Here is a 26,988-nt window from a genome sequence, read left to right as displayed (position 1 = left end):
GCCGCTATTTTGGTCCTTTGTGCGAGCTGCGTGGGGCGGGGCGCCCGGCTGCTCTGCCGGTTATTTTTGCTCATAATGGGAGCGCGATGTATGGAAATTATTAATAGTAGCCGGGCCTGCACTACGTGCGGGCACTCAGGGCCCCGGGCGCTCTCCATGCTGAGTTGGAGGAGGGCGGCAGGGGTCGGGGCTCTCAGCGGGGCGCCCACTTCCCCGTTCCTAGCACCGCTGCGCTCCCCGCCTCACCAGGACGAAGCTGGGTGCAGAGCGATTTTCTCTGTGGACCCCCCCACACACACACACAGACCGCACCGCATCCTACTCCAGCCTCTCCCCCCTGGGGCCGGCCCACCCTTTTGGACAGACAGCTATGCACGCATGAGTCGTTTTGGGGTGCACGCAGAGTATCCCTTGTGTAAAGTGGTGCAGAGGCCCCTGCCCTTGAGGGCCACAGCCCCTCGAGCCCCCAGGGTGCACAGAGGCAGGGTCACCAGCCCTGGCCCCTGGCTGTGAGCACCATGCCTGGCCATGCTGGGCCCTTGCAAGTGGAGGACACACTCTGGGAGGTATGGGGCAGGGGAGAGCAGGTGTGGGGAAAGCACAGTGTGCCAGTGTCGGGGGGTAGGTGACAGAGCTTGTGCCTCTTGTCTGCCCCTCCCTCTTGGGTCCTCTGTCCACTCATCAGCAAGCCCTGACCAGAGCCACCTGGGCCCAGCACCCACCCTGATACCCCCTCCAGGCCACACCCCAGCCTGGCAAGGCCCACCTGGCCGGGTCATTCCCACCTGCCCCGCCTCCTGTGGGTCCTGGCTTATCTGCCGGGAGGCTTCTGGATTCCAGACCCTTGGACCTGAATAAGCCCTGTCCTGTGCCCACAGTGCCTGGGAGGTGTAGAAGGGTGGGAACCCCGCACCATGGCCCTGCCTGCTCCCACCAGGCCCGGTATGACCCACTCCGTTTGTGATTGGCAGGCCGCTATGCTGGGCTTGAAGCTGAGGCTGCAGCCAGAACTCAGTGTCGAAAAGGTAAGTGTCGTTCTCACAAGACTTGGGTAGAGCCTGGGTCTCCAGAAGCACGACTGGGGGCGTGGGGGTGGTTCTCCTACCACTGAGGCCTGGCCTCTGACCCTCGCAGCGTGGGGCTGGCTGGGGCTGCTGGAGAGCAGGGGTCACGTGTGACCACATGACCCTGCGAGGAGGGCCCAAGGGGGTGGGGCCCAGGACTTAGGTGTAACATGCTGGGGAGGCCATGGCCAGAGGGGCTGTCAGGAGTGGGGCTCCCCACGAGGACCACCCCTGAGGTTCCAACCTGGCAGACGGGTCGCTGTTCAGTCTGGGCTCCAGGAGAGGAAGGGAGGTGAGGAGGGGTCTACTGTTGGGACCACTGGGAGGGGGCTTTGTGGAGGCCTGGCTCTTGTGGTAGAAGTGGCCCGAGTGTCCCAAGGCCCAGTGCCACCACCAGGGGCTTCCTCAGAGCTCCCTGGCGGGCTTGGGCAGCTCGGGGCTCTTGTGGGCACCACGCGTAGGCACCACATGCGCGTGAGGAGGCATTTCCGGGCCATCGGGGCTGCTGCCCGTGGGTGGTCCCCCTCCTGCCTCCCACCACGGCTCAGTGGAGACCAGGGGACAGCTGATCTTCCCCAGGATTCCCCTTGCCTCTTGGGCCTCCAGTCCTTCATAATGGAGATGGGGATGACCACAGAGCCCCAGGACCAGGCCCGGGGAGCAGCGGGGCCTGCACGTGTTTGCGTGCATATGTGTGAGAGTGCAAGCACAGGGCGTAGGCTGGGGTGAGTGCACCGTGCCCTGGGAGCCAGCATGGGGTGAGTGCACCGTGCCCTGGGAGCCAGCATGGGGTGAGTGCACCGTGCCCTGGGAGCCAGCATGGGGTGAGTGCACCGTGCCCTGGGAGCCAGCATGGGGTGAGTGCACCGTGCCCTGGGAGCCAGCATGGGCTGAGTGCACCGTGCCCTGGGAGCCAGCATGGGCTGAGTGCACCGTGCCCTGGGAGCCAGCATGGGGCTGTTTCACGGACGTACTCAGACACTTTGGGCCTCTGCACTCCCTGAGGGAGCCAGGTCACATGGATGGGCCTCTGGCCCTCTCAGGTCTGATGCTCTGGCTCCTCCCTCCTCTGGGTCGGAGGTGAGTCTGGGGTCTTCTGGGGGGGGGGGGCAGGCGCCTGCAAGGCTGTAACCTGAGGATGTGCCCCCTCGCAGATGAGCACCCCGCTGCTCCTTCAGGACAAGGTGACCCTCGTGGAGCGTTATGTAGCTGGCTTCCCGGACCTCCAGAGAAGACTGCTGGCCCTCCTGGATTCCTGGTGCCAGCCCGGCTTTGACATCAGAGCCGTGGCCAGGTAAGCCCCGTGGGGGCCCAGGTGGGGCAAAGGGCAGCAGGCACATGGGAGAGCCACCTCCGTGGCCCTCGCACATCGCAGCTGGGTCAGCCAGAGAGGGACCTGTTTCTGGAGCCCAGAGGCTGCACCTGGCAGGAACCAGATGAGAGACAGTTAGGTCTCTTAAATGAACAAAAATAACTCTCTGCGTGGCGTGAACAATTTGTTGCACGGTTCCGGAAGTCACGCTGCCTATCCGTTCACTCATCCCTTCATCCCGTCACCTAGTAAATCTCATCTGTGACACACGTGGAGCCCACGTGGGCTCGTTTAAGCCACGTACGTGTGTGATGTGCGGGTGTCGCTGAGTGTGGGCTGTGGGGAGGGCATCTGGTGTGACACGTAGCTGGGGGTGGCCACGGGGTAAAGCAGCAGCACGTGGAGGGCTCTGGAGGCTCCTCGAGCCTCCTGCCCATCTGCAGGCAGTGGTGGCTGGATCCCGGCGCCATGAGCTACCCAGCCCTGGGACCACCCCCAGGGGGGCAGACCTTGGGCTCTGGGGCAGACCTCCCTGGACCCACCTCTCCTGGAGCCAGGAGCAAGTCACTTCCACTTTCCGGCTCTATTTCCTCAGCCCTAAAATGGGACTAATTTTGCCTGTGCCACGGGGTTGTGTGACTGAACGTGCCCCGGAGCAGACAAAGCCCGCGTGGCTCCCAGCCAGGCACATCTGGTGTTGGCTGTTGTCACTGTTACTGTGTCCTTGGAAAGGGACACAGGACGGCACCTGACTGCCTCAGTTGGCATAGCATGGGGCTGTTGATCTTGGGGTCTGGGGTCCGAGCCCCAGGTTGGGTGTGGAGATTACTTAAAGTATTTCAAAAAATGAGAAGACAAGGGGAGCCTGGTGGCTCAGGTGGTTAAGCATCTGCCTTCGGCTCAGGTCATGATCCCAGGTCCTGGAATCCAGTCCTGTGTCAGGCTGCATGATCAGCAGGGAGTCGGCTCTCCCTCTGCCTGCTGCTCCCCCTGCTTGTGCGCTCGCTCTTTCTCTCTCTCTCTGATAAATAAATAAATAAACAAACAAATAAATAAATAATTTTTTTTTAATGGGAAGACAAGGTTAGAGTGGAAGAAAATGTTTGTAAAAGACAGTGGCTTCCTTCATAATGGCTAAAATGGAAAAGTCTGGCATACCAAATGTTAGCGAGGACGTGGAGGACCTGGAACTCCCGTGCCCTGCTGGGGGGAGCTAACGCGGCACGGCCACTCAAGGAAGTTGTGCGGCGCTTCTGACCACAGTGACACATGTGCTAGGACTGCCTCAGCAAATCCACCATTGGAACAAACCCAGGAGACATGGGTGCATTGTCTGTGAAGAGACGAGTATGTTCACAGCAGCTTTGTTCCCAGTGGACGGATCCAGAGGTCTGTCCGCAGCCACAGCTGGTCCACACGTGTTACACACATAGCATGGGGGTGTCCCAGAGTCTGCATTGTGTGAGATGGTCCAGACCCAAGCGTCCAGACTCCATGATTCCATCTGTAGGAAGTTCACAAGCTGGCACCCGGTCTCTGCTGGTCAGAAGTGTGGCTAAGGGGGCAGGGGCAGCACGAGTGCTGCGCATCCCGTGTTGAGCTATGGGTGGCGGGTTCTCCGGTGCAAGTACACCTACGATCCCCACTCCTCACCGTGTCAGTCACACCTCGATAAACACTGGGTTTTGCAAAGTGCTGCTGAGAGAAACAGAAGCACGCATTATTGTTGCTCTGCTTTAAAACGCAGAGACATTTTAGGGGGATGAGCGAGGCAGTGGCAGCAGGCGAGTCTGGATGCTGGAGGCAGGTGGTTGGGCAGTGGTGCTTAGCAGGCTGGGAAGCTGAGCCCGTGGCCACCGGGAGCATGTGGGGTCCGGCACAGAGCCCGAGGAGGGCCCAGGAGCTGAGGCCCCAGACAGCTTGGCGGTCAGCCACACCCTGGGGACCCTGAGCCGTGGCGTCAGGGCACAGCTGAGGACAGATCTGAGGCTCTGTGCCAGAGTCGGGTAAGCTTTCAGAAGAACTCTTGTTAAGAAAAAATACAATGGCAAAGTGAAAAGCTCAGTAAAGTTTTGGAGGATAAATTTGAAGATGTCTTCCAAAGAGTACAAAACAGATAAATAATGAATATCGGAGAGAAAAGATTAAAAGAAAAATTAGAGATCCTGTCAAGAAGGCCCAACATCTGACTAACGGGAACCCCAGAAAGAAAGAAGAGAGGACAGCACTCATTCCTGAGGTGCCTGCGTCGGGCAGCAGGTCTGGGGGGCAGCCAGAGTGGGTGAGACCCACCCTGCAGACCCAGGGCAGAGCGGGGATCAGACGGGACTCTGGGACCGTCGCCTGCTGTGTGCTGAGGGAGGACTGTTTCAACCCCAAATTCTCAGCTCGGCCGAACCCTCACGGCCGCATGAGGCAGAGTACAAACCTCGGGCAGCCACCATCGCCGGCTACGTCTGCACATGTGCTGGGAGCAGCCGTCAGCCGGGGGCAGTGAGGAGGCCCGCTCACCTCCTCATTCTCTCAGGGTGAGGCCAGTCGGGTCCTCAGGTCTGGAAACTAAGGAGGCGGTAGAACCAGACAAGTACTAACCCTGAAGAGAAGGGGTGTGGTCTACACTGGCCGTGCGGGCCTGGTGGTGATAACGAAACACAGTGTGTCCTGACTCGGGTGGGAACTCGGATACCGTGTTCGGGGATGGGGGTGGGGGCAGAGCACCTTCCACGGCGAGATGTCCGTAGGGAACACCTGAAACTGAGCGACCAAGAGATCACGTACGAGTACATGTTGGAAACACGAGGACAAATACTGACATGACGGAATCGTGTGTGAGCGTGTGGAGTGTGCTGGGACACGGCGACATGCTGCCCTCTCTGTAGGCCTTGTACATTACCCGAGTTTTAAACTCTGTGTGACTTTGACGGAAATGAAAGTCTTAAATGTATTAATTTGGTTTTTTTAAAGATTTTATTTATTTGACAGAAAGAGAGGCAGCAAGAGAGGGAACACAAGCAGGGGGAGTGGGAGAGGAAGAAGCAGGCTCCGGTGGAGCAGGGAGCCCGATGCGGGGCTCGATCCCAGGACTCTGGGATCATGACCTGAGCCGAAGGCAGACGCTTAACGACTGAGCCACCCAGTCGCCCCTTAAATGTATTAATTTAAGAAGAGAGCAGCACCAGGCAGGAGACGTATCTCTCTCCCTGCAGACAGCACCCACAGGTGACCTGCTTGAGGCTGGAGAGGCTGAGTCCCAGAGTGCTAAGTCGGCAGGCCCTGAGCCTGGTGGAGCGGCAGGGCCTGGACCCAGGTGAGCAGGGCCCCCGCAACCTGGACACCCCCGGGGATGCCGGGGCTGACCAGGACCCACCAACCGCCCTTCCTGGGCACTGAGCAACGGACTGAGGTCGGCAAGCCCTTCTGCTCACCTGCAGTGACCCCTGGGAGTAGGGGCCGGTGCTGCTCCCTTCTCCCTTCCCGTGCCCCCTCCCCCTGCCTCTCATTTCACGTCTTTTGTTGAATGACAGCCGTTCGGATTTACACCTCCCTGATAATTAGTGATGTCTTGGACCATTTCATAACCTGCTGGCCATCTGGATGTTTTCTTTGGAAAATGTCTATTCAGTTTCTCTGCCCATTTTTAAATTAGGTTATTCGGGATTTTTTTTTCTATTGAGTTGTATGAGTTCCTTATATATTTTGAATATTCAATCCTTATCAGATATGTGGTTTGCAGGTGTTTTCTCTCACTCCATAGGTCACCTTTTCATTTTTGTTGTTTCTTTGTTGTGCAGAAACTAATTTGTGGTTTGAAAGAATGCCACTTGTTGATTTTTGCTTTTGTTACCTGCTTTCGGCTTTTTGTTCCTCTGTTTTTTGCCCTCCCTAGCCCACCAAACTAAATTTTAAGCCTTCTTTCTTCTTAAAATATTTCCCAAGTTTCAATGTATATTATTCAATATATATTATTTCTATTATCATGCAGCTCATGATATTTTCTAATTTCTATTTTAAGTTTTTCTTTACTCGTGGGCTAATTAGAAATGTATTTCTTAATTTCCAAGGTATGTGACATTTTGGGGGGTTTTTTGTTTTTGTTTTTGTTTTTGTTTTTGTTTTGGTGTGAGCTCAATCTCATTGTGGTCAGAGACCATGCATTGTGCGATGTCAGTCCTTCGGGTTGAAGTGTGTTAGGAAGAAATCTACCTTCTTGTCCCTGAAAGCAATCTCTTTTTTTCCGTTTGGCTATTTTTAGGGTAATCTCTTTGTCTTTGATGTTGTGTGGTCTCACTGTGAGGAGACTAGTTATAGATTTCTTTGTGTTTATCTTGCTTGGTATTTGTTGGGCTTTTTGAATCTGTTGATTGCTGTCTTCTGTCAGTTCTGGAAAATTCTTAAGTCATGGCCTCCTCACACATTGCCTCTCCTGCTTTCCTCCCCTGTTCTCTGGGCCCTGAGTGTGTTGATCTTCTCCCCTACCTTCCAACGTCGTCTTCGTCCTGTGTTCAGGTGGCTCCTGCTCTTTCCCACTTCACTGAAGCCTGTCGGCGTCCGTGTCCAACAAACTGCAAAACACGCCCATCATTTACGTTTTGATTGTTGTGTCTTCGGCCCTCAGAGCTGTAATGTGGTTCTTTTCCAGATCTGCTGTCTCACTTTGTGCGGCTTCTTGATGCTTGAACGTGTTTCTGATTCTGTCTTCTTTCTCTGAATGTCTTGCCCACTGTTGTCTTACGGTCTGTGCCCACATTTCAGCACCAGCTCTGGTCGGCATCTGTGTCTCTGTCACTTGGAGGCGTAATTGTCATCAGGTTTGTTCCGCCACCCTTGAGAAATGACGCAGATTCTCAGGCCCTTGGATGAAGGTGTCTGCCCCAGAAAGGAGGCCAATATCTGGGGCTCTTGCAGAGATAGAAGCACATCACCAAGAGGCTTCAATTCATGATTTTTTTTAAAGATTTTATTTATTTATTCGACAGAGAGAGAGACAGCCAGCAAGAGAGGGAACACAAGCAGGGGGAGTGGGAGAGGAAGAAGCAGGCTCCCAGCGGAGGAGCCCGATGTGGGGCTCGATCCCACAACGCCGGGATCATGCCCTGAGCTGAAGGCAGATGCTTAACCCTTGTGCCACCCAGGCGCCCCTCAATTCATGATTTTAAACAGCCCGTCTGGTGGCACTAGGTGCATCGTTGGGAAAAGCAAGAAAGTGCGCAGACGCCTGCAGGCTGGTGTGCAGGTCAGACAGGGTCAGCGAGGAGCAAGGAGCTGCTGGCTGTGCTGACGGTGGCCGGGGTCTCCACCCGAAGGGTATGGGCCAGGTCTAAGAGGACCGGCCCGCTGGTGGGACCCCCGAGGCCCTGGGGAAGCAGCTGTAGGAAGGGCCGCCTCAGCTGCAGAGGAAACCAAGAGTGGAGTTTGAGGTGCAGAAGCTCCAAGGAGGGTCCCAGCAGCAAAGACGTCTGGGGGTGCCAGGGTCCGAGGGACTGGGAGGTCTGGAGTGTAGGTCCCCTGCCCCTGCATTTGGAGAACTAGAGCACTGTGTCGACACCATGGGGACCCGCGTGGGGACCCCCATTCCTGGCACAGGGCCTCTGAGGCCATCTGCATGCCAGCTGTGGGTGCTGAGTGGGGGAGCCCTGCTGGCATCACCCAGTGGGAACATGGGGTGGGCACGCAGTTCAGGCTGCCTGCAGGTGAGGCTCCCCGGGGCTCTCAGCACAGAATCACTCCCCGAGTCAGTGGTGGCTGCTGTGAGGCTCCCCCCACCCGGGACTCAGGACCGTGAAGAGCAGAGTGGGGGAAGGTGGGTGTGAGGCCCACAAAGCCAGGGGTGGTGGGCAGGCCGCGAGGAGGGTGGCCTGAGGATGCGGGCTGTGGATGGGGCCGTCTTTCCTTCCAGCAGCCCTGCCGTGCCATTCGTTGACCCCCAGGGTCCCTACTTCAGGGTCAGGTCATGGCTGTGGAGGGCCCAGGGCTTGGGGCCAGAGGAGTCTTTGGGGGTGCTGGGCCAACCTTCGCCCAGCACCCCCCAGTTCAGGGTATGTCCCCCTTGAGGGTCCACCCCACCCCACAGGTCTCAGCTGAGTGTCACCAGGGGCAGTTCTGGTGTCCAGACACCCCAGAACAATGGGGACATCCCCCCAGCTGTGTGCAAAGTCTGCCGGGCTGTTGGACAAGGGGGGGGCAGGTGCTTTCTCAGGGCAAATAGCCCCTTAGCCCTGCTTGGGAGCGGGGAGGACGGCCACCCACCTCAGCCTCCCGTTCGGCATGCCCATGTGCTGCCAGGCCCCAGCTGCAGCTTCCCTGGCTGGTGTAGGGGTCTGTCCTAGCCGGGAGGCCTCGGGGTCACAGAACTGTCCCTCTGCTCCCCTGCAGCCTCACCTTGCATCCACCACAGCTGGGGGCCTCCACGTGGCCTGACCGCAGGTCCTCCACGGGCCGACGTTAGACCAGAAGGAGGGCCGGGGAGTTCCGCTTGCCTCTCCAGCCTGAGCGCCCCGCAAGCCTGGGTCCCGGGTGGAGCCCCCCAAGCGCCGCAGAGTCTGCGGGATGCTGTTTGGGCTGTGTTTGCATTTGTGGCATTTCCGGTGTTGAGCGTGTGTCGAGTGGCTGAGCCTGCTTTTCCTGTGCCTTTTCCGTTGAGGGTTTGCCCTCGGGTCTGACCAGCCAGTCAGGCTGCCGCTGAGCTCCATCTGTGGGGGCGATACCATATCCTCGAGACTTTTGGACAAAGTATCCCACTGGCAAAGTGATGCTTCAAAGCTAGAAATGTCGGGAAGCTGGTTTCTGTCTGCAGATCTGGGTGTGACCTGCTGTGACAAGAACACGTTGGCCTGGCCGCTTTGTGCCCTGGCCTGGGAGGGCCCGAAGCCCCTTCCTCCCCGAGTAGTCCCTCACTCGGCCCTCCCTCCCTCAGGCTTTGTCCGCCTCGCCCTGCAGTGTTGTCCCAGATTCCTGAGCGGCCTCAGGAGTTCCCAGGCAGGAAGGAGGAGGAAGAGTGCCCCAGAGTCGCTGGCCAGCCTCTGGGCAGCACTGACCTCCGCTGTGGGAGGACAGTGACCCTGCAGCGAGGGCGCTCCCCGGTGCTGGATGCGGTGCTCACGGAGCAGCCGCACTTGCGGGGAGTGCAGGGACCTGGCCAGGTCCTTAGAAGACCAGGCCCCTAACTGTCCTGTGGCCAGCATCCCATCTGCACTGCCAGGCTTCAAGGACCGCTGGCCCCAGGAGGGAGGAGCAGCAGCCAGATGGCTGGACGGGTGGACAGCTGGGTGCCCTTCCTGGGAGTGCAGCCCGCGAGTGAGCATCAGTCTGTGACCATGGGAGCAGGGTGGACTCTTCCTGAAGGATCCGCATGCCAGTGGGAGAAGGACAGGAAGCAAATACACCATCCGCAGGGTCCTGCCTGGAGAGAATGTGGAATGGCACCGGGAGGGACGGGGCTGCTGTCCCTTGTCCCCAGTGCTGAGGGAGGGGCTCCGGGAGACCCCAAAAGAGGCTCGAGGCTGGGAGGGCAGGACACCCACGGGGGGAGGGTGGGGTGGAGCCCCTGCCCCGCTCTGAGCTCTGGTGTCTTCCCACAGCGCTGTGTCCCAACGCTGTCACTCAGCAGCGCCTGGCCGCCCTGCGCTACCTGTACTGTAAGCGGTTCGTAGAGGTGCGTGTGCCCCGGTTGGAGCCCCGAGCCTGGGCCTGGGGGGTGCTCCCGGTGAGGCTCTCTCTCCAGCTGCTAGAGTTGTCGCTAGAAAAGGTCCCCTTGGTGCTCACTTTTGCAGAGAAGCATGTCTCAGGAGAACTGGACTGACCATGTGCAGGTGAGTCTGGAGGGCCCTGTGTGGTGTGGGTGTTCCCTGGAGACCTGGGTGAGGACTAGGCCCCAAGAGAGTGCGTGCTCACATGTGGACGAGGCACGAGGCGCGTAGCTCACGTGTCTGTGCAGGCCCAGACAGCTTTCACGTTGGCCCCCAAGCTGGGTCAGCTCCGCTGGTGTCCCTGGCAGGTTGTCCCTACACCTGAGCAGATGGTGTAGAGAAAGGGCTTCTCCCCTCCTGGCAGAGCTGCCCCCCCTTGATGAGGAACCAGACACGGGGCCTCAGGTCTGCCCACCCCTCTCAGAAGGCATGAGAGCCAGATGACGAGGGTAGGCTTTGTGTGAGGCCCCCCCAGGTGAGGCAGGGCCAGAGCGACTAGAGGTCCTGGACCCTCCTTCAGCCCGTAGTGCATGGAGCCCCCAGGCGATGGAGGAGGTGAGGTTTGCTGGAGGTCCCACAGTGTTCACCAAGGGAATATTGTAGATCATCTTTGGGCACTGTCCTTGCCCATGGCTCTGTGTCCCCTGAGGCCTGGTGGGGGGTGCGCCCAGACCTCTAGAAGGAGGCAGCTGCCTCTCGGCGTGATAGAGGGGCATAGAAGGGGTGAAACTGCAAGGCCACTCCTGGGCCCTGGGGCTGCAGACCCCACCAGGATGGCAGCCTGGACAGGACCATCTAGTAGCTTCTGTCCCTCAGGCCTGAGCTGGAGGTGTGCCTCATTGTGGGCACACAGCTGTCCCCAGCCCTGGGTGAAGCACTCTTGGAACAGTGGGGGTGTGTGGGGTCCCAGGTGCAGCACGCATGGAGGTGTGGGCCAGTTCGTGGAGTGGGGGGCCCTTCCCTCCCTGATGAGTAGTCTGACATCTGGTGTCCGGAGTGGCATCCAGCGGGGGGCAGCGCTGAGCCACCCCTGGAGGGATGGGTGTGTGGGGTGGGTGGTGAGTCACTGGAGAGGAACGTGGACCCCCGGGGAAGGCCCGGAAGGCTGGTCCCCCCTGGGTGCCAAGGCCGAGGCAGCCGGAAGGGCAGCGGACATCCTGAAGAATGTGGAGGGGCTTCCACATATTGTCGTCCACGTGGGAACCGCGGCCTGCGGGAAGCGGATGGCCTGAGGCTACTGGGGGGACAGAGTCATCTGGGAGGGGCCCTGCCTGTCAGCCAGCAGGGGCTCCTCGGAGCGCACAGAGGCCTCAGGGGCAAGAGGCTCAGACTCCTGGAGGGCGGGGTCCTATCCCCCCCACCAAGTTACAGCAACCTGTGATCTTATGGGCTCAAGGACTCAGCCACGATGGAAACCCTCCTTTGGGACCCTGGTGGTGCAGGTGGCCGGGCCTTGCCCTGGGTGTCCTGAGGCTGAGCTGACTCAGGTGGAACACCTGTGGGTCGCATGGGTCCCTCTGCTCCTGTGCTGGGCATGGTGTGGGAGAGACAGCCTCGTGAGACCCCACGTTCATTGCCTCTCCGAGGACTGCTCGCCTGTGTCCACTCTCTGAACTGTGGATTCAGGAGTGTCCCACGGCCCCACCTTCCCCTGAGAACGTTGGCCAGCCCACAGGCGGGGGTGAAGAGATCCGAGGGGCAGACCCGGACAGCCCAACGGTCAGGAGCAGGCCCTACCACACCAGAGTGGAGAAGGAGCGGAGCCAGGCAACATTCTAGAAGGGCAAGGCTGGTCTCGGGTCTGGGGGCAGGACTGGTAGGGAGCCAGGGCTTGGAGACGGGAGATGGGGGCAGGGCCGTCAGGCTGGGCTTGTGGACACAGGACAGCGGCCCTTCAACCCGGGAGATTCTGTGGCCTTCCTCCAGGGAACAGCTTCCTGCTCTGGGGTTTGTGAGGTCTGCTGGGGGGAGTCGCGGGCCTGGGGGCTGCCAGGACTGTCCGCGACCCCTCAGGGCAGTCAGGCAGCACAGCCCATCCCATCCTGTGTGCCCACAGGGCCTGGTGGGACAGGACGAGTGGCTACGGGAGGAGCTGCTGCGGCTGCTGGCCTCTTCTGACAACGAGGCCATGGCTGCCCGATGCGCCCTGGACCTCTCGCTGCCCGAGGAGCGGCTGCCAGCCGCGGTGGCCGCAGAGCTCCGCCAGCTCAAACTCCAGGAGCGGTGAGCACCCCCAGGCTCGGGAGGCTGGTGAGGGGAACAGGCTCTTGCCCCCCCCCGCCCCCGTCCTTGGGAAGTGGCCCCATGAGTCACATATGTCAGCAGTTTGGGCAAAGTGGAGTGAGCAGCAAGGACCCTGCAGACACCAGCCCACCAAGCACTCTCAGAGCTCCCCTGCCTCTCTGAGGTCTGCTCTGGGCCTGGCCAGGTTGGAAAGTGTTGGGCTGAGGTAGGTCACCAGGGACCCAGGGTGGCGGGGGGTGCCACAGCTCCACTCCTTCCAGGACGCCTGAGATGCCTTTCGAAGACCGGAGGGTTGATTACTACCAGCTGCCCATCGCCAGGGAGGATATCCACTTCCTGGCCTCCTGGGAGGACCTGGCCAGGCACGAGGAGGAGCTTCTGCGGGTGGGTGGCTGGCTCTGGGGGCTCTGTCCACACCAGGACCCACCAGGCTTGACTCTCCATCCCATCCCACCCCAGACACCCCCGCAGAGCAAGGCACCCATACCAGCCCATTCTGAAGACTCCGGGCCTAAAGCACAAGCATCGGGCACCTGCCCACAGGCATTTGGCGCTGCCCCCCCCCCCCCCGCAGCACTGCACACCTGCACTGTGGCTGGTCTTCCCCTCTATGCAGACCGACGGGCAACCAAGGGCCAGGCCCAGCCCCGGTCCTATACAAGCCCACAGGGCTAGTCAGGCCCCCCCAACAGAGACTGCCTCCCCTCGACTTCACCCTCAGGGGTCCCGGGGGACTGTGGCCTTGGCCGCAGCCCTGCGGCGCCCTGGGGGGTCCTCCCCTGCTCATCCCAGCTCTCTACAGCCCGGCCAGGTGGTCGGTGTGGACCTGGAGTGGCGACCCTCGTTTGGCACAGGGGGCCGGCCCCAGGCATCCATCATGCAAGTGGCGGTGGAGGGCCGTGTGTTCCTGCTGGACGTGCCTGTGCTCTCACGGCCAGCAGGAGGGCAGGTGTCCCAGGCCTTCTCCAGGATGGTGTCCCAGCTGCTCTCGGACCCCTCCATCACTAAGTTGGGTGAGCAAAGCCCCTGCCCACCCAGGGGGAGGGTGCTGGGGCGAGGCCAGGGCCCCTTCCTCAAGTGCCTGTCACGCTGATGGCCCTCCCTGCAGGTTATGGGATGGCAGGGGACCTTCGGAGCCTGGGTGCTTCCTGCCCTGAGCTGGCTCACGTGGAGAAGCAGCTGCGGGGCAGTCTAGACCTGCTGCAGGTGCACAGGCAGGTCAGCTCGAGAGGAACAGGGTCGGGGATAGGGACCCTCCCTTCTCTGCTGAGCCGCCAGCACAGTGATGCCCCCTGCCAGCCAGGGGTCTTCACCAAAGACTGGCTGATGTCTATGGGTCAGGATGTGCACATAGCCTCAGAGCACCTCTGGGTTGCTCAGGTCACTAGGACCCCCCCAGGGAGGGAGTGTCACCGTGTGTCCCCACACTTTCCCCAGAACCAGCCCTGCTTTGGGTCCCTCTGAGTTCTCAGAACACACCTCTAGGGGCTAAGATGCTAGCCCCAGAGCTGACCTGTGGGCAGGTCACCGTGACCCTGAGTCCCCCCGCCCCTGCCTGCCTAGGCCATCTGTGCCCCTCTTCCTGTGCACAGGTGGCTGTGGAGGGTGAAGGGCCTTCCCCAGGGCAGGGCCCCCATGTGAGACAGTGATGGCGTGAGTGGTGGCCACCCTTTCTCCAGGGCAGGCCCCTCCCCCTAAGGGGCTCTGTCTCTGCAGATGCGGGCAGTGGACAAGCCAGCTCTAGGCAGGGGTGAGGCCAGGGGGCTGCGGGGCCTCAGCCTCCTGGTGCAGCAGGTGCTGGGCAAGCCCCTGGACAAGTCACAGCAGCTCTCTAACTGGGACCGGCGGCCGCTGAGCGAGGGGCAGCTGGTCTACGCAGGTGTGCACCCCCTCCCTTCCCCCACACCCCCGTGCCCCACATCTCCCGTGCCCCCACCCTGGAGGCTGAGGCTGACCCATGCCCCCCCCAGCTGCCGACGCCTACTGCCTGCTGGGGGTGTACCAGGCTCTGTGCAGGGAACCTGCCAGCTTCTCCCTGCCTGAGGACCTGGCCCGGAGCCTGAGGCCAGGGTGCAGCGAGAGATCAGGGGCTCAGGAGCTGCCCGGCCTGCAGGAGGCCTCAGCCTTGGCTTGGCAGGTGAGTGAAGCCCCTCGGGGTCCCTTCACTCCAGTCCTCAGGAAGGAGGATCACTGTCCTTAAAACTAGGACCTTACAAGGGACGAGGCCCGGGCTGGGGTGGTCAGCAGCTTCCAAGAGGGCCTGGGTCCCTCCGCCTGGAGAGAACGGAAGCAGGGCCACAGGTTAGTGTCCTGGAGGAGCGTGAGTCCCCAGCCCTCTGCTGACACCAGGCCTGACATGCTCCCACCGAGGTCCAGGGCAGTATCTGTCATGAACCATGTGGCCCCTGGGCGCCTTGCCCCACTCCCTGTGCACAGACCCCACCCCCCACCCCCATGTGTGGAGACCCTGCTTAGCCCCAGTGTGAGTGACCGTGTGTCACTTCGTTAGTCTGTTTCCTGCCGTTTTCCACGTCGAGCACATACTGCTCCTGATTCTTTTTCAAGTTCGGCCCTCAGGGCTCTCACTCCCCATCAAGTCCAGTTTGGGGGCGAGGGGGCCGCGTGCTGCTGAGCCAAGCCTTGTTGCAGGTGCCTGTGGCGGAGAACGAGGACGCCGCCCCCGAGGTCCCGGCCAGGGCCTTCCGCGTGGTGTGTGACAACATGTTGCAAGGGCTGGCACGGAGCCTCCGCTGTGTGGGCGCGGATGTGCTCGTGCTGGGTGCCGGCGAGGACCACCGCAGGGCGGCTGAGGTGAGTGTGCTGGGGCTTTGTGCCCACCCACCGGGGGCTCGGGGCCTTCTGGGTCCCTGTCCTTTGGTTGCAGGGCCATGTCTGAGGTTGCCGGGGCAGAGGACGGGGCTCCCCTGGGTCCAAGGACAGAGATGTTTATGGCTGCCCGGCACCTGGGGCCTGCCGCCGGGAACCCTCTCGGCTCCTTTGGCCTGCCCCCACCCTCAGCCCCTTGTCCTGTGGGCCCTGGAGACACTGTGCAGAAAGAGGCTCTGCTCACGGCCGCGGCAGGGCCCTGCCTGTGGGGACACCAGCCCCCGGGGCCACGGAGAAAATCTGAGTGGGGGGTCTCAGAATTCAGGGGTTTTGAATGTGGGTGGGTCGCTCCCCCACAGGCACGTGGACACAGAACCACACACAACTCACCCGCCCAAGTGTACCGTTCACTGGCTTTCCTACACTCACAGTGCTGTGCGACCACAACCACAGCCGTCCGAGGATGTCGCCGTTGCCGCCTGTGCCCCGGCCCCTGGCGGTCGGGGCTCTGTCCACATCGGGGCTCTGTCCTGGACGGCTGGCCACGTGCACTGGGCGCCTGCTTTCCGGGTTCATTGTCGTCGTGGTGTGTTAGGGCTTCCCTCCCTTTGGTGAGCCAGTAGTGTTCCGGTCACGGGTGGACCGCAGCAGTGCCCCCCCGCCCCCCACCGCGATGAAGCGTCACCTGGGCTGTTTCCAGTGACGCTGCTGTGAATGAGACCTGTCATCTTTATTGTTAATATGTGGTTTCTTTTATGCAGTTGCAAACATTCTTCTGAGAAAGGGTCCCCCGGCTCACCAGCTGGCTGGCCGCAGCCCCAAGACTGCGGAGCAGTGGGGTTTGTCTGTTGGCCAGGGCCTGCGGCAAGAAGCCGCCCCAGCTCCCTGCACCGTGTGCACGGGGCCCAGGCTTCCCGATCCCTCCAGCACATGTGGGTGGGTATTCTTCGTGCCACCCCCCACTAATGAGGAAGCTGAAGCCAGAAGAATAGAGGGGACCTGCCCTGTGCTGCCTGCCCCCCCGCCCCCCCACCCCCCGTGCCGAGGCTGCAGGAGGGAGGGGCAGAGCTGGGAGAGAACAGGCCTTGCCCGGTTGGAGCTCCACTTCCTGTGGCGGCCCCTGGCATTCATGACAGGATGTTGGCTCTCTCCCCCATCTCTGGCCCCTCGTGAGCCGCCTCTCCCAGAGGCCTGGTCCTGGCGTCCAGGAGAGCAGGTGGTTGTGCCAAGGTTGGCCCTGGCCACTGTCCCTGTACAAAACACCTGTTTCCCAACCAAGGCTGTTTTTAGCCTGGGGGGGGGGGTGCTGAGACTAAGGTGGCCAGCCTGGCTGCTTGGGGACTCCAGACCAGGCCTCTTCGGTCAAGGAATTCAGGAGCCAGGGAGGAGCTGCCTTCGCACTGGCCCCCAAGAGTGCACAGGGTCCCCAGCAAATGAGGGGCAGGCTTTGGCTCCCCTGCTCCTTACCCCAACGTGTTGCACCTGTGACTTTTTACATTGCATGACAAATGGGATTTAAAGATATAATTTACTCATCTATTGACCTTAAAATAGAGAGATTATTTCAAATGACCCAGGTGGGCCCAGTGTCATCCCATGAGCCTTTCAAGCAGAAACAGAAGGCAGGAGTTGGCTTCAAAGCACAGGAGGGAGCCGGTGTGCGGGTGCTGCCTGAGGCCGCACATCAAGCAGGGGCCTGGATCCTGCCAGCACCTTGTGAGCCTGGAAGTGGGTTCTTCCCACAGCACAGCCGCCAGTGCCCACATTTTGGCGTGAGCCCTGAGCAGGGAGCCTGTGGAGCCAGTGGGACCAGCCTCCCGCAGAGCAGTATCTGGGCTTGTAGCAGATGGCTGCAGACACGGAAGCTCTGAAAGCAAGAGCGGCTGGAGGCTCAGGGGGTTGGGGGCATCCCGAGAGAAGCCTGGCCGGCCTTGGAGGACTGTGAGTGGGAGGCGTTGAAGGTATGAGACAGAGGCAGGGTCTGGAAAGTGCAGCCAAACCACACAGGACAAAAACACACGGACCTCACAGTGCCCGGGGGCCCGGGAAGCGGCGTTGGTGGGTGGCCATTCTTGGGGCCGCACGTCGGGGGAGGCGTGAGCCAGACCCGGACCCTCCCTGTGGTTTCTTGGACCTACGTCATGGACTGATGTCAGCCATAGTTTCCAGAATCCCTTCAAACTTGGTTCTAGTAGGCCTTTTGATCCAAGCTTTTAAGGAATTCTGCGTGTTCAGTACATGTTTCCAGAGTGGGAGGCTTCACGCCGCTCCCCCCGTTTGCTGGTGTAGACACTCTGGACGGGCGAGCAGGTGTGTGTCCTCCTGGCGCAGGGCCCTCGGGCACCGTCCAGCAGTGGGAGCTCCGTCAGCCCTTTGGCTGTTTGGCGTCCTCCTCTGTGGACCTTTCCAGATCATGTGTCCCCATCAAAACTCCTGAGTCGACGAACTGTGTGTTTTGTACAAAAACAGGTTGCCCAGGGTGGCTCAGTCGGTTATGTGTCTGACCTGAGTTTGGCTCAGGTCAGGATCTCAGGGTTGGGAGGTCCAGCCCCACGTCTGACTTGGCACCGAGTGGAACCTGCTTAGGACTCTCTCTTCCTCTGCCCTGCCCCCTCCCCATGCACACAGCTCTGTCTCTAAAACAAACAAACAAACAAAGCGGGTGGTACAGAAGAAGGTTCCACCTTCTCTACCTTCCATCTCGTGCATGTTAACACACATGTTCTTGAGAAGAAAGGACGCTCGGCTGCTGAGGGCCCCGGGACACTGGGCGTGTGCTCCCTGCAGGGAGGCGAGTGCTCAGAGAGCACAGTGGGGCGGCGTGGGGTGCTTGCTGGGCAGACTGCCCAGAACTGAGGAGGCCTCCGCACCTGGGGTCAAGCGGGAGAGGACAGGGGTCAGCGGGGGGGGGGGGTCTCGTCAGGCGATGGGGGGATTCTCAGTGTGGTGGGACGGTGAAAGACGCTTAAACCAAGAGCTTGATTTCAGCAGCGTGGCTGGAGGAGGCTGGGTGTGACAGCTACACAGAGGCCAGAGTATGAGTTTACAAAAGGCTGGGGAGGGCCCTGAGGGTCTCCACCAAGCCCAGGCCCTCAGTCCCTCAGCAGAAGCCAGAACTGGCAGAGAAAGTCCAGCCCATAGCGTTCTCACGGCTCATGAACTGCCCAATGGGCTGCCCGGCGGACTTCTGGTGCGCCTGGCCAGCTCCTCGCTTACACCTCGGACGGGTGCTGCTTCCCTGGGTGACCTCGCTGCAGCGGGGCCAGAAGAGGTTGCCGAGGACGGCCTTCGGGATGAGTTCTCTGGCTGGGGTCTGGGATCTCTGGCTTGGTCCTCCAGTCTGATGAGATTGAAAAGCACCGTCTCCCACGGGGGAGAGGTCACCAGTAGTCTGTGGCCTGCCCTCGGATGCCCACGGTCCAGTACCCGTGGAAGGAGAGATTCCGGGTGAACGTGCGTCTGCTACCTCAGGACATTTTCGTCCAAGTAACAAGGATGTGGGATCAGCTGGCTGCTCTGTGCCAGGCAAAGTGGCAAAGGAAGGAACGGGCGTGGGCGCCGCATTTCCCACTCGCAGTCGCGTAAGGGACTGGAGAGCTTCTGTATCTGCCCCAAGAGCAGCCTCCGCACGCGGCCCGGGCTCTCCCGCTGTGGACGGCGGAATGACAAATCACGTTCACCACTGGTGCCAACCTGCCCACCTTGCTAGGCCTGTCGGCGTGAGATCATATTTCATGTATTTTAATTCCCCTTCCTCTGATTATCGACAACGTTGAGCATCTTTTCCTATGTTCATTGGCTGCTGGTGCCTTTGGTCCTGTACGGTGCTTTGTGAGGAAGTTACTGAGCAAGCCCGACGCGGTCCTTGGCCAGGCCTGCCCGCGAGGCCGGCCCCTGGCTGGTGGCGGTGGCTCACGCGCCCAAGTCATGCGCACAGGGTTTCTGTCTGGGAGTCAGCAGTCCTGGTGCGTGCCAGGCAGGGGTGCCTGTGTGCCCAGGCCAGGTGCAGACCTCCGGAGAGATGGCGCTCCCCGCCACCTGTCCTTGCAGCACAGCTCCCCTGGGGGCTCCTCGTGCCCCTGCGTCTTGCCCACGTGCCTTTTCCACGTGCTGATTTTGCTCCGTATCCTTTCCCCATGAAGAATCTTTGCTGTGAGCATGTCTCTGTGCTGGGTCCTTCTGGCCAGTCAGTGGACCTGGGGGTGGTTTGGGGACCCTCGACACATGTCTCCCCGAGTCTTTCCTGGTCTCCCCTCTGGCTTTACTCTCCCTCTTGGCATCCAGCGGGGCGAGGCTTTGGCCTGTCCTGTAGAAGCAGCGTCAGTAAGGCTTTGCTCAGAACGGCGTTGACCGTGAATCGGGTGGGAGGAAGTGGCATGTTGATAATATCCAGTCTTCTGCCCGTGAGTGTTTGCCTGCCTCTTCTCCCATGTGCTTCAGACACGGGCAGCGACCTTCTCCACAAGCCCCTGTGCCTTGTTGGCCAGAGCTCACCCAGGGACTTGCCCTAACAGTTGATGTCACACCCAGAAACCTGAGGAAAGTGTCCTCCGTTCTGCCGAACAGGCTGTCAGCTCCTCGGGGCTCTCCTCGTGGACGTACCACCCACGAACAGTGACGCTCTTCTTCCTTCCTTCCCAAACCTTCCAGTTTCTGGTTTTTCCCTTTTCCTGTCACTCAGACCTCCAAGATGGTCACCCAGGAGCGGTGGGGGTGCCATCCTCGCCATGTGTCCTTGGGCCGAAGCAAGGCAGCCGCTGCAGGGCCGGGCCGGCCAAGGAAGCCGTCCTGCCATCGATCTTCGCGGCTACTGAGATAACCACAGAGGCTTGTTCCCTTTACTGTCTCAATGGGGTGGGGGACATTTTTCATCTGGGACCAACCTTGCACTCCTGGGTTGAACCCATCTTGGTCAAGCATGTGACCCTTTTCTGACATTGCTTTGGTTTGAAGTTCTTGTTTGGGACGTTTGGATGGCCCTCGAGGAGCGTGTCTGACGTCGAACTGTTCTTTCTCATTACCCGGGCTTCCTCGTGAAGAAGTTGAGGAGCTTTTCGTCTTTCTGCAACTTTGAGTAATATTTGAACTATCTTCTCAAATGTGGGCTTTCTGCAAGGCTTCCTGGCCTGACGTTTTAGGGGAGGGAGGGTCTACTGATGATTCTTTTTCATTTAATAATTGTAGGAGTATTTAGTTGTCTGCGTCTTCGTGACTCACTTTGGGTAACTTCTGTCTTTCTCTGGAACGTGTCCATCCCGCCCAACATTCCAGATACATACACTTGTTGGTACTCCTTGTGCAAGTCCCACCATGTCTGTAGTTTGTTCACACTTCCAGCCTCACTGGTGCACACTTGTGCTGCTGCTTTTTTCTTGATCTTGCAGAGATTTGTCTATTTAACAAGTCTTCTCAAATTACTAGTATTTGGTTTGTTGATCCTATTGCATTTTTGTTTTCTATCTCATTAATTTCTATTCTTATCTTTATTGTTTCCTTCCTTTTGCTTTCTTGGGGTTATTTCCAAGGGGAGTGCTTAGCTCCTTAATTTTTAGCCTTTTAAATTTTATAATGTAAACATTCAAGATCATAAATTTTTTCTTGAAGTACTGTTTTCACTGCATTCCATCAGTTTTAATGTGTGATACTTTTATTATTTTATAGTTCTCACAATTTTTGAGTGCCCATTATAATTAGTTACTTGACTTAAGAGTTCCTTAGAAGGCTGTTTTTCAGTTTCAGAAGGCTTGGAGTTTTGGAGCTTTTTCGTTACCTTTCTACAAATGGGTTTCTACCTAACTGTATAGTAGTCAAGGAGCATAGTCTATACACTACCGATTTCGCTATTTGTGAAGACTTGCTTCATAGCCAAGTAGATGACCCTTTTTATAAATGTTCCACATGGGTTTTAAAAGGATACATATTCTCCAGTTATGTTCATTTCCATCTCTCTCTCTCTCTCACACACACACAGTAGATCAAGCTTAATTAATGTGTTGCTCAAATCATCTGTATCTTGTTTGATTATTTTCCTGCTTAATTCTCTGGGCTGAAGTTTCCTGAAGATGGTGGGTTCATCTTGTAGTTGTGTCAGAATTTGCTTTATATGTTTTTAAATTGTGTTATTAGGTGCATATGCATATATATTTTTTAGAATCCTTATATCTTCCTGTTAAGTGAAATATTTTACAATTATGAGGTAAACCTCTTTGACTCTAATAATGCTCTTTGCCATGAAGTCTATTTTAACAAATATTCATATCATTTCTCCAACATTCTTTGGTTAGGGTTTGTATATCATCCCTTGCTTTTTACCTTCAACCTGCCTTTACTCTTATATATTAGATGTATTTCTTATAAGCTGCTTTTAGCTGAATGTAAAAAAATGTCTAGTCTGACAATCTTTGCTTTTCAAATTATTAGTTTAGTCTGTTTACACTTAATGTAACTGCTGATGTACTTTGGGTTCATTTGTACTACCCTGACTTGGGTTTTCTCTTGGTCCTACTTTTTCTGTTATTTTTTCCCTTTGTTTCTTAACATTCTTTTAGCTTTTTTATCCTTTTTCTATTTTTCTCTCTATTAACTTGGAAGTTATAAGTTCTATTTCCGTTCTTTTAGAAATTATCTATGAATTTTTAACATTTATATTTGGGTTAACATTGTCTGAAGTTAAAGTTAATACAGGGATCTTAGAACAAGTCAGCTTTCTTATTCCTTTTCCAACTTACCTACTAGTATTTTCCAGTATTTTAACATAATGTGGTTTTTCTTAATTCTACAAATTAGACATTATCGTATTTGTTTTATGTACTTGATGGTTTTTAGAATTCATGATGTGTGGATGCGCATATGCGCAACAGACCTTGCTCCAGGAAAAAGCAAGCTCTTTCTTGCTAAAAGAATGTCTTTTGCTACATCCTTTCATTGGGGCTGTTTTTCCCTGGAAAACCTCTATGTCTTTTCTCTTCTGAAAGAGAATGTTTCTGGATTTATAATTGTAGTTTGACAAAACTTTGAAAGTAATGCCTTGTTTTTTGGTGTCCATCATTGCTGTTGAGACATTTGCCATCATTCCTTGGTCACTTCTGCGTAGCTAGTCGTATTTTCTCTTGACTGTCCGTTCATTTGGTTCTTTCCTCACATTTGCTTCAGTTGTGTTTGTTTGTTTTTGTTTTGGTTTTTTTGGTTTTTTATTCGTCACATAGATGTATATTTGTTATCACTACAAAGTAACCACTTGCTTTATTGCTTTTTTTCTTACTTTTTGTAGTAAAATATACAAAATATTGATCATTTTAGCCATATTTAAGTATGCAGTTTAGTAACATTAAGGGTACTCACAGTGATGTGTACCCACTATGGGTTCCAAAACTTTTTCATCATCCCAAACAAAGGCTTTGTCCACCCTAAACCATCATTCTGCATCCCCCACCCCCACCCCTGGCATCCACCATTCTACTTCCTGTCTCTATGGATTTGACTTCTCTAGATACCTCACATGTATGGGATCACAGGCTCTTTGTCTTTGTGTCTAGATTGTTGCACTCAGCATGATGTCTTCAGAGTTCGTCCACGTTGTGGCATGTGTCCGAATTTCCTTCCTTTTTAAAGCTGAATAGATTCTAGTGTGTGTGTGTTGGAGGGGGGTGTTTACCCATTCATCTGTTGATGAACACCTGGAACACCTGGGTTCTTTCCACCTTTTGGCTATTGCGAATAATGCTACTATGCACCTTGGTATACAGGTGTCTGTTTAAGTTTCTGCTTTCAGTTCTTTTGGACATAGACCTAGCAGTAGAACTGCCGGATCATATGGTCATTCTGTGTTTAACTTTTTGAGAAACTGCCATACTGTTTTCCACCGTGAATATACCATTTTATTACAACCAGCAATGCACGAGGGCTCCAATTTCTCTACATCCTTGCCAACACTTATTTTCCTTTAAAAAAAAAAAAAAAAGCCATCCTAGTGAATTTGTATCTCATTGTGTTTTTGATTTGTCTTTCTCTAATAATGAGTGATGTTGAGCACTTCTTCTGTGCTTGTTGGCCATGCGTACGTCGTCTTCAGAGAAACATCTATTTAAGTCCCTTGCCCATATTTAATTGGGCTATTTGCTTTTTTGTTGTCGGGTTGTAGGAGTTCTTTATATATTCTGGATATTAATCCCTGAACAGACACACAATTTGCAAATATTCTCACTCACTCTGTGGGCTGTCTTCTCACTGTCTTGATGGTGCCCTCTGATGTACAAGAGTTTATGATTTTCATGAAGCCCAATTTTTCTATTTTTAATTTTGTTGTCTGTGTTTGGGTGCCATATCCAAGAAATCACTGCCCAGTCCAATGCCATGACATTTCCCCCACCGTGTTTTCTTTTAAGATTTTTATCATTTTAGCCCTTACGCTTTTGGGTGGCCTCTTGCGTTCTCCAGAGATAAGTAACGATTGTTTAGAAACGTGCCGAACACATTGCGAGAGCCATGCCTGGCCTTTCTGTACGCTGCTGCTGTCGCCCCATCGGGAGGCACCACGGTGTTTGGGCGCTTTCACGGCACCCTGAGCCCTTGGCTAGGACACCTGTGGGCTTTGAGAGCGTCTTCGTTTTCCGACGCGACGAGATGCCCAGCTTCGTTGTGTGAATTTTCTGCCTCAGACCTGGAATCAGCTATGTCTCAAAAAAGCCCTGATTGCCTTTCCACCCATGGGGAAACCAAGTCTGGGCACAGGCTGCTCCTGGCTGTAGGGTTGGTTCTTAGTTCTAGGCCTTGATGGTAGCCGGAGTGGTGAAATACTTCTCAGTATGTGTGTATAAGAAATGCACAGTGAAGCTTTCTATTCGGGCCTGAAGCCGTGCTGTAATGTCCTTCATTTTCCTTCACACCCCTCTGTCCGCTGAAGCCGGCCCAACACCGCATGACGCATCTGTTGTAGTCACAGTTGACACGTGAATGTTCCCGAGGGGCGACGCTGGTGCTCTCACCAGCAGTAGACTTGTCCTCCGTTTCTGCTCTGTGGTGGAGCTCCCCGGAGATGTGCATCCAACGCACTGGGCTTTCGTGTCACTTAGAACACCTTTCTGTGCCGTTCATCTGTTCCATCTTCTTTGGATTTTTAGACATTGCTTTTTAAATTTTAGTTTTGTTTGCAATTATGTAAAATGTCCATCAGATTCTAAGACCAAATCTCTACCACAAGGCAATGCCCAGGACTCCGGCTGCGGGACGCTACTGGCTGCCCAGGCCCCAGACAGAGGCAGCCCTGGGGGACAGGGAGGCGCCCAGGGAAGATGGGGGCAGAAGCAGCCCTGGTGCCAGCACCGGTGTGCCCCTCACCTGTCCATCTGCGTCCTGCACAGGTTGCCAGGCAGGAGGGAAGGATCATCTTGACATCAGGGCTGCCGTACCACAAGGTGAGGGCCCCTCACCTTTCCAAGGGAGCCTCAGCCCGGCCCTTGGGCCACCCCCACCCCGGGGTCTTACCATGAGGCTGATGGGAGTGGGGGCTGACCCGACACTGCTGTCCCACCCTGGGTGGGCTGAGGGCGGGCTCTTGGCCCCGGAGCGGGGGGAGGGGAGGCGGGCCTGGAGAGGTTTGGGTTCCATGGCTGCAGCTCAGCAGCCACACTTCTGTGCAGCTCCGGGCCCAGGTCGGGGCTGGGCGCTGCCTCTCGGTGGACTGCTCCCTCAAAGCCCAGCAGCAGGCGAAGGCCGTGCTCAAGCATTTCAACGTGCGTGTCACCCATGCAGACATCTTCAGCCGCTGCCAGGTGGGTCCCATGTGTCCAGGCCTGCCTTGGGCTGATGTGTGAGCCCCCGGCTGTCAGGAAGCCACTTCCGTGATGGGCAAGACCAGCACGTCTCTGGCTGATGGCAGGACAACAGAGGCCATGTGCCTTGGGGTCTGTGCTCCTGCAAGCAGCAGCCGCCACTGCCCCATTTGTGGCATTTCCTCCTCTTCCTCCCACCCCCACTGGGGCCAGGGGTGGCAGAGTGCTGGGACTGGCATGGCCAAGGGAGCAGCTCACATGGGATACCTGTTCAATCCAGGCATTTCCTCCCGTGTCCAGGGCTGGCCTCCCACAGGGCTTCTAGTCCACTGACGTTGCATCTGGCTTGGGGGGAGTCCCATTTTTGGAGGGCAATGTCCACAGCCACAGATGGCCACTGGGTCCATCCTGACATCTAGAAAGGTCTAGGTGAAGAAATTGCCAGGTCAGGGCAGCCATATCCAGGGTTAAGATCGGAGAGGGGTCTGGGGCCTGGGTACCGTCTGCTGATTGGGCCAGGGAGGGGGTGCCTGGGCGCATTGAGTTCCTCCAGCCCCATGCCGTCTGGCTGAGGGGGAGCTGCTGCATGTCCGTGCTCCATGTGGGGCCTCCACGGGGTACAGTGGACAGAGAGGGCCTCGGGGCCAGTCCTCTCACGCTTCCATGGCTCCTGGTGCAGAGTGCTGGCTGTTCCCAGGATATCTTGTAGTTGGAGCCACGACAAAGCTCCGTCAGGAGCACCTCCCTAAGCCCAGTTGCTCGGTGGACAGTGGGCCTCATATCCACGGTGCCAGGGGAGGGGTGGCCTCCCGCCAGGCACATGGGACCTCAACCCACAGGCCGAGTCAGGAGACTGTGCACCCGAGGGCGTGCACGCAGCAGAGTGGGAGGGAGGGAGGAGGGCCTGGACCCCCACCGCCAGGCCTCAGGTGCAGTCTGTGCAGACCCCCGGGCCCCCTGCCCTGCCGGCACTGACAGTGGCTGACCCAGTGGCGGGAAGTGCTCCATGGGGCCTTTTCCTTCAGTGAGCTCTGGGAGGACAGGAACCCTGTCTGCTGCCTCTCTTTGTGCTCAAGCCGACAAGTGTTGTAAAGACCCCAGGACGTCCGGGACGCCTGGGAGGCATTTTAATGAGCTTTTCAGAGCCTCTGCTGCTAAGTTTTCTTGAGAAAACAGGAAGTTGGGTAGCTGGGAGGAAACCCCCACTGGCGCCCCGGGAAGCCTCGTGCTGGGGAGCAGCCTGACATCCTTCAGGCCTGCGAGGGCACTGAGCCACCACACCCCTGCACGGGGAAGAGCATCCACGGCCTCCCTGGCCCCGTCCGTCCTGTGCGTGCTCTGCCTCCTGTCCCCGCAGTTGGCAGCCTGCAAGCCGAGGGCCCCCCTGCCCTGCCAGGTGGGAGGGGCAGGCCGCAGGCTGTGCGCGCACGCCTGCGGGGCCTCGTGGAGCCAGTTCAGAGGCTGGGAGGCAGAGCTGCACCGGCCCTGATAGGGGACTATCCGGTGCCCAGGCCGGAGAGGTGGGCGCTCGGCCACCCAGGACAGAAGACGGCCCATGGGGGGACAGTGGGGGGGGGTGCTATGTATGTGCTGCCGCAGGTGGGACACATTCGGAGGGTTGTGACCATCGGGTGGGGGGTGGGAGACCTGGGAGCAGCTGCTGGGCCTGCCCAGAGGAGAGGGGGCTTGCCCCTGAGCAGATGAGCAAGAGCGGACTCAGAATACAATTTAGGGCTATGGCTGGGTTCCTGGGTTTTAGGCTTTGCCCGTAGCTGGTGGGTCTGGGCTCCCTGGGGTCTGGTCTGGAGGCAGGTGCACCAGCCCATCCAGGCTGGGGCGAGGCGTGGGGAAGGGGAAGCCTCAGCCCCCTGCTCACTGCTCGTCTGGGGGCCCTGCCTGGCACTGTCCGTATTTGCGGTAGGCGTGCACCCGCACGAGGCCAGCTGGTGAGGAAGACAGAGATAGGGTCCGCGACTTGGGACCATGCAGCCGCACTGGCCAAGAAGCAGAGGGCAGCCACCCCAGTACCAAAGGGTGTACCGGGCTGGAGGGGATGGGGTGGGGTCCCAGGCAGAGAGCTGTGTGTG

The 26,988-nt window shown here is 57.6% G+C and overlaps 1 protein-coding gene across 2 annotated transcripts in view; it reads left to right on the top strand.

The window, feature by feature from the left end:
* EXD3 (exonuclease 3'-5' domain containing 3) overlaps window positions 1-26,988 on the top strand; it is an 84,114-nt gene that overhangs the window by 37,474 nt on the left and 19,652 nt on the right. Inside the window, exons 7-20 of one of the 2 annotated variants that reach the window (XM_057313864.1) lie at window positions 972-1,025; window positions 2,219-2,358; window positions 5,583-5,683; window positions 9,954-10,027; window positions 10,146-10,184; window positions 12,118-12,284; window positions 12,566-12,689; window positions 13,108-13,318; window positions 13,414-13,523; window positions 14,022-14,184; window positions 14,276-14,442; window positions 14,955-15,116; window positions 24,491-24,544; window positions 24,770-24,901. In XM_057313864.1, coding sequence (XP_057169847.1) covers window positions 972-1,025; window positions 2,219-2,358; window positions 5,583-5,683; window positions 9,954-10,027; window positions 10,146-10,184; window positions 12,118-12,284; window positions 12,566-12,689; window positions 13,108-13,318; window positions 13,414-13,523; window positions 14,022-14,184; window positions 14,276-14,442; window positions 14,955-15,116; window positions 24,491-24,544; window positions 24,770-24,901 — 1,698 coding nt within the window. Of the gene's footprint in view, window positions 1-971; window positions 1,026-2,218; window positions 2,359-5,582; window positions 5,684-9,953; window positions 10,028-10,145; window positions 10,185-12,117; window positions 12,285-12,565; window positions 12,690-13,107; window positions 13,319-13,413; window positions 13,524-14,021; window positions 14,185-14,275; window positions 14,443-14,954; window positions 15,117-15,490; window positions 16,121-24,490; window positions 24,545-24,769; window positions 24,902-26,988 lie in introns of those variants that run through there. The other variant, XM_057313865.1, reaches the window with a different exon arrangement.

Source organism: Ursus arctos, unplaced genomic scaffold (genome assembly GCF_023065955.2).
Source record: "Ursus arctos isolate Adak ecotype North America unplaced genomic scaffold, UrsArc2.0 scaffold_18, whole genome shotgun sequence".
Taxonomy (NCBI): domain Eukaryota; kingdom Metazoa; phylum Chordata; class Mammalia; order Carnivora; family Ursidae; genus Ursus; species Ursus arctos.
The sequence above is the reverse complement of the archived record's forward strand: the minus strand, read 5'-3'. Positions and strand labels throughout refer to the sequence as shown.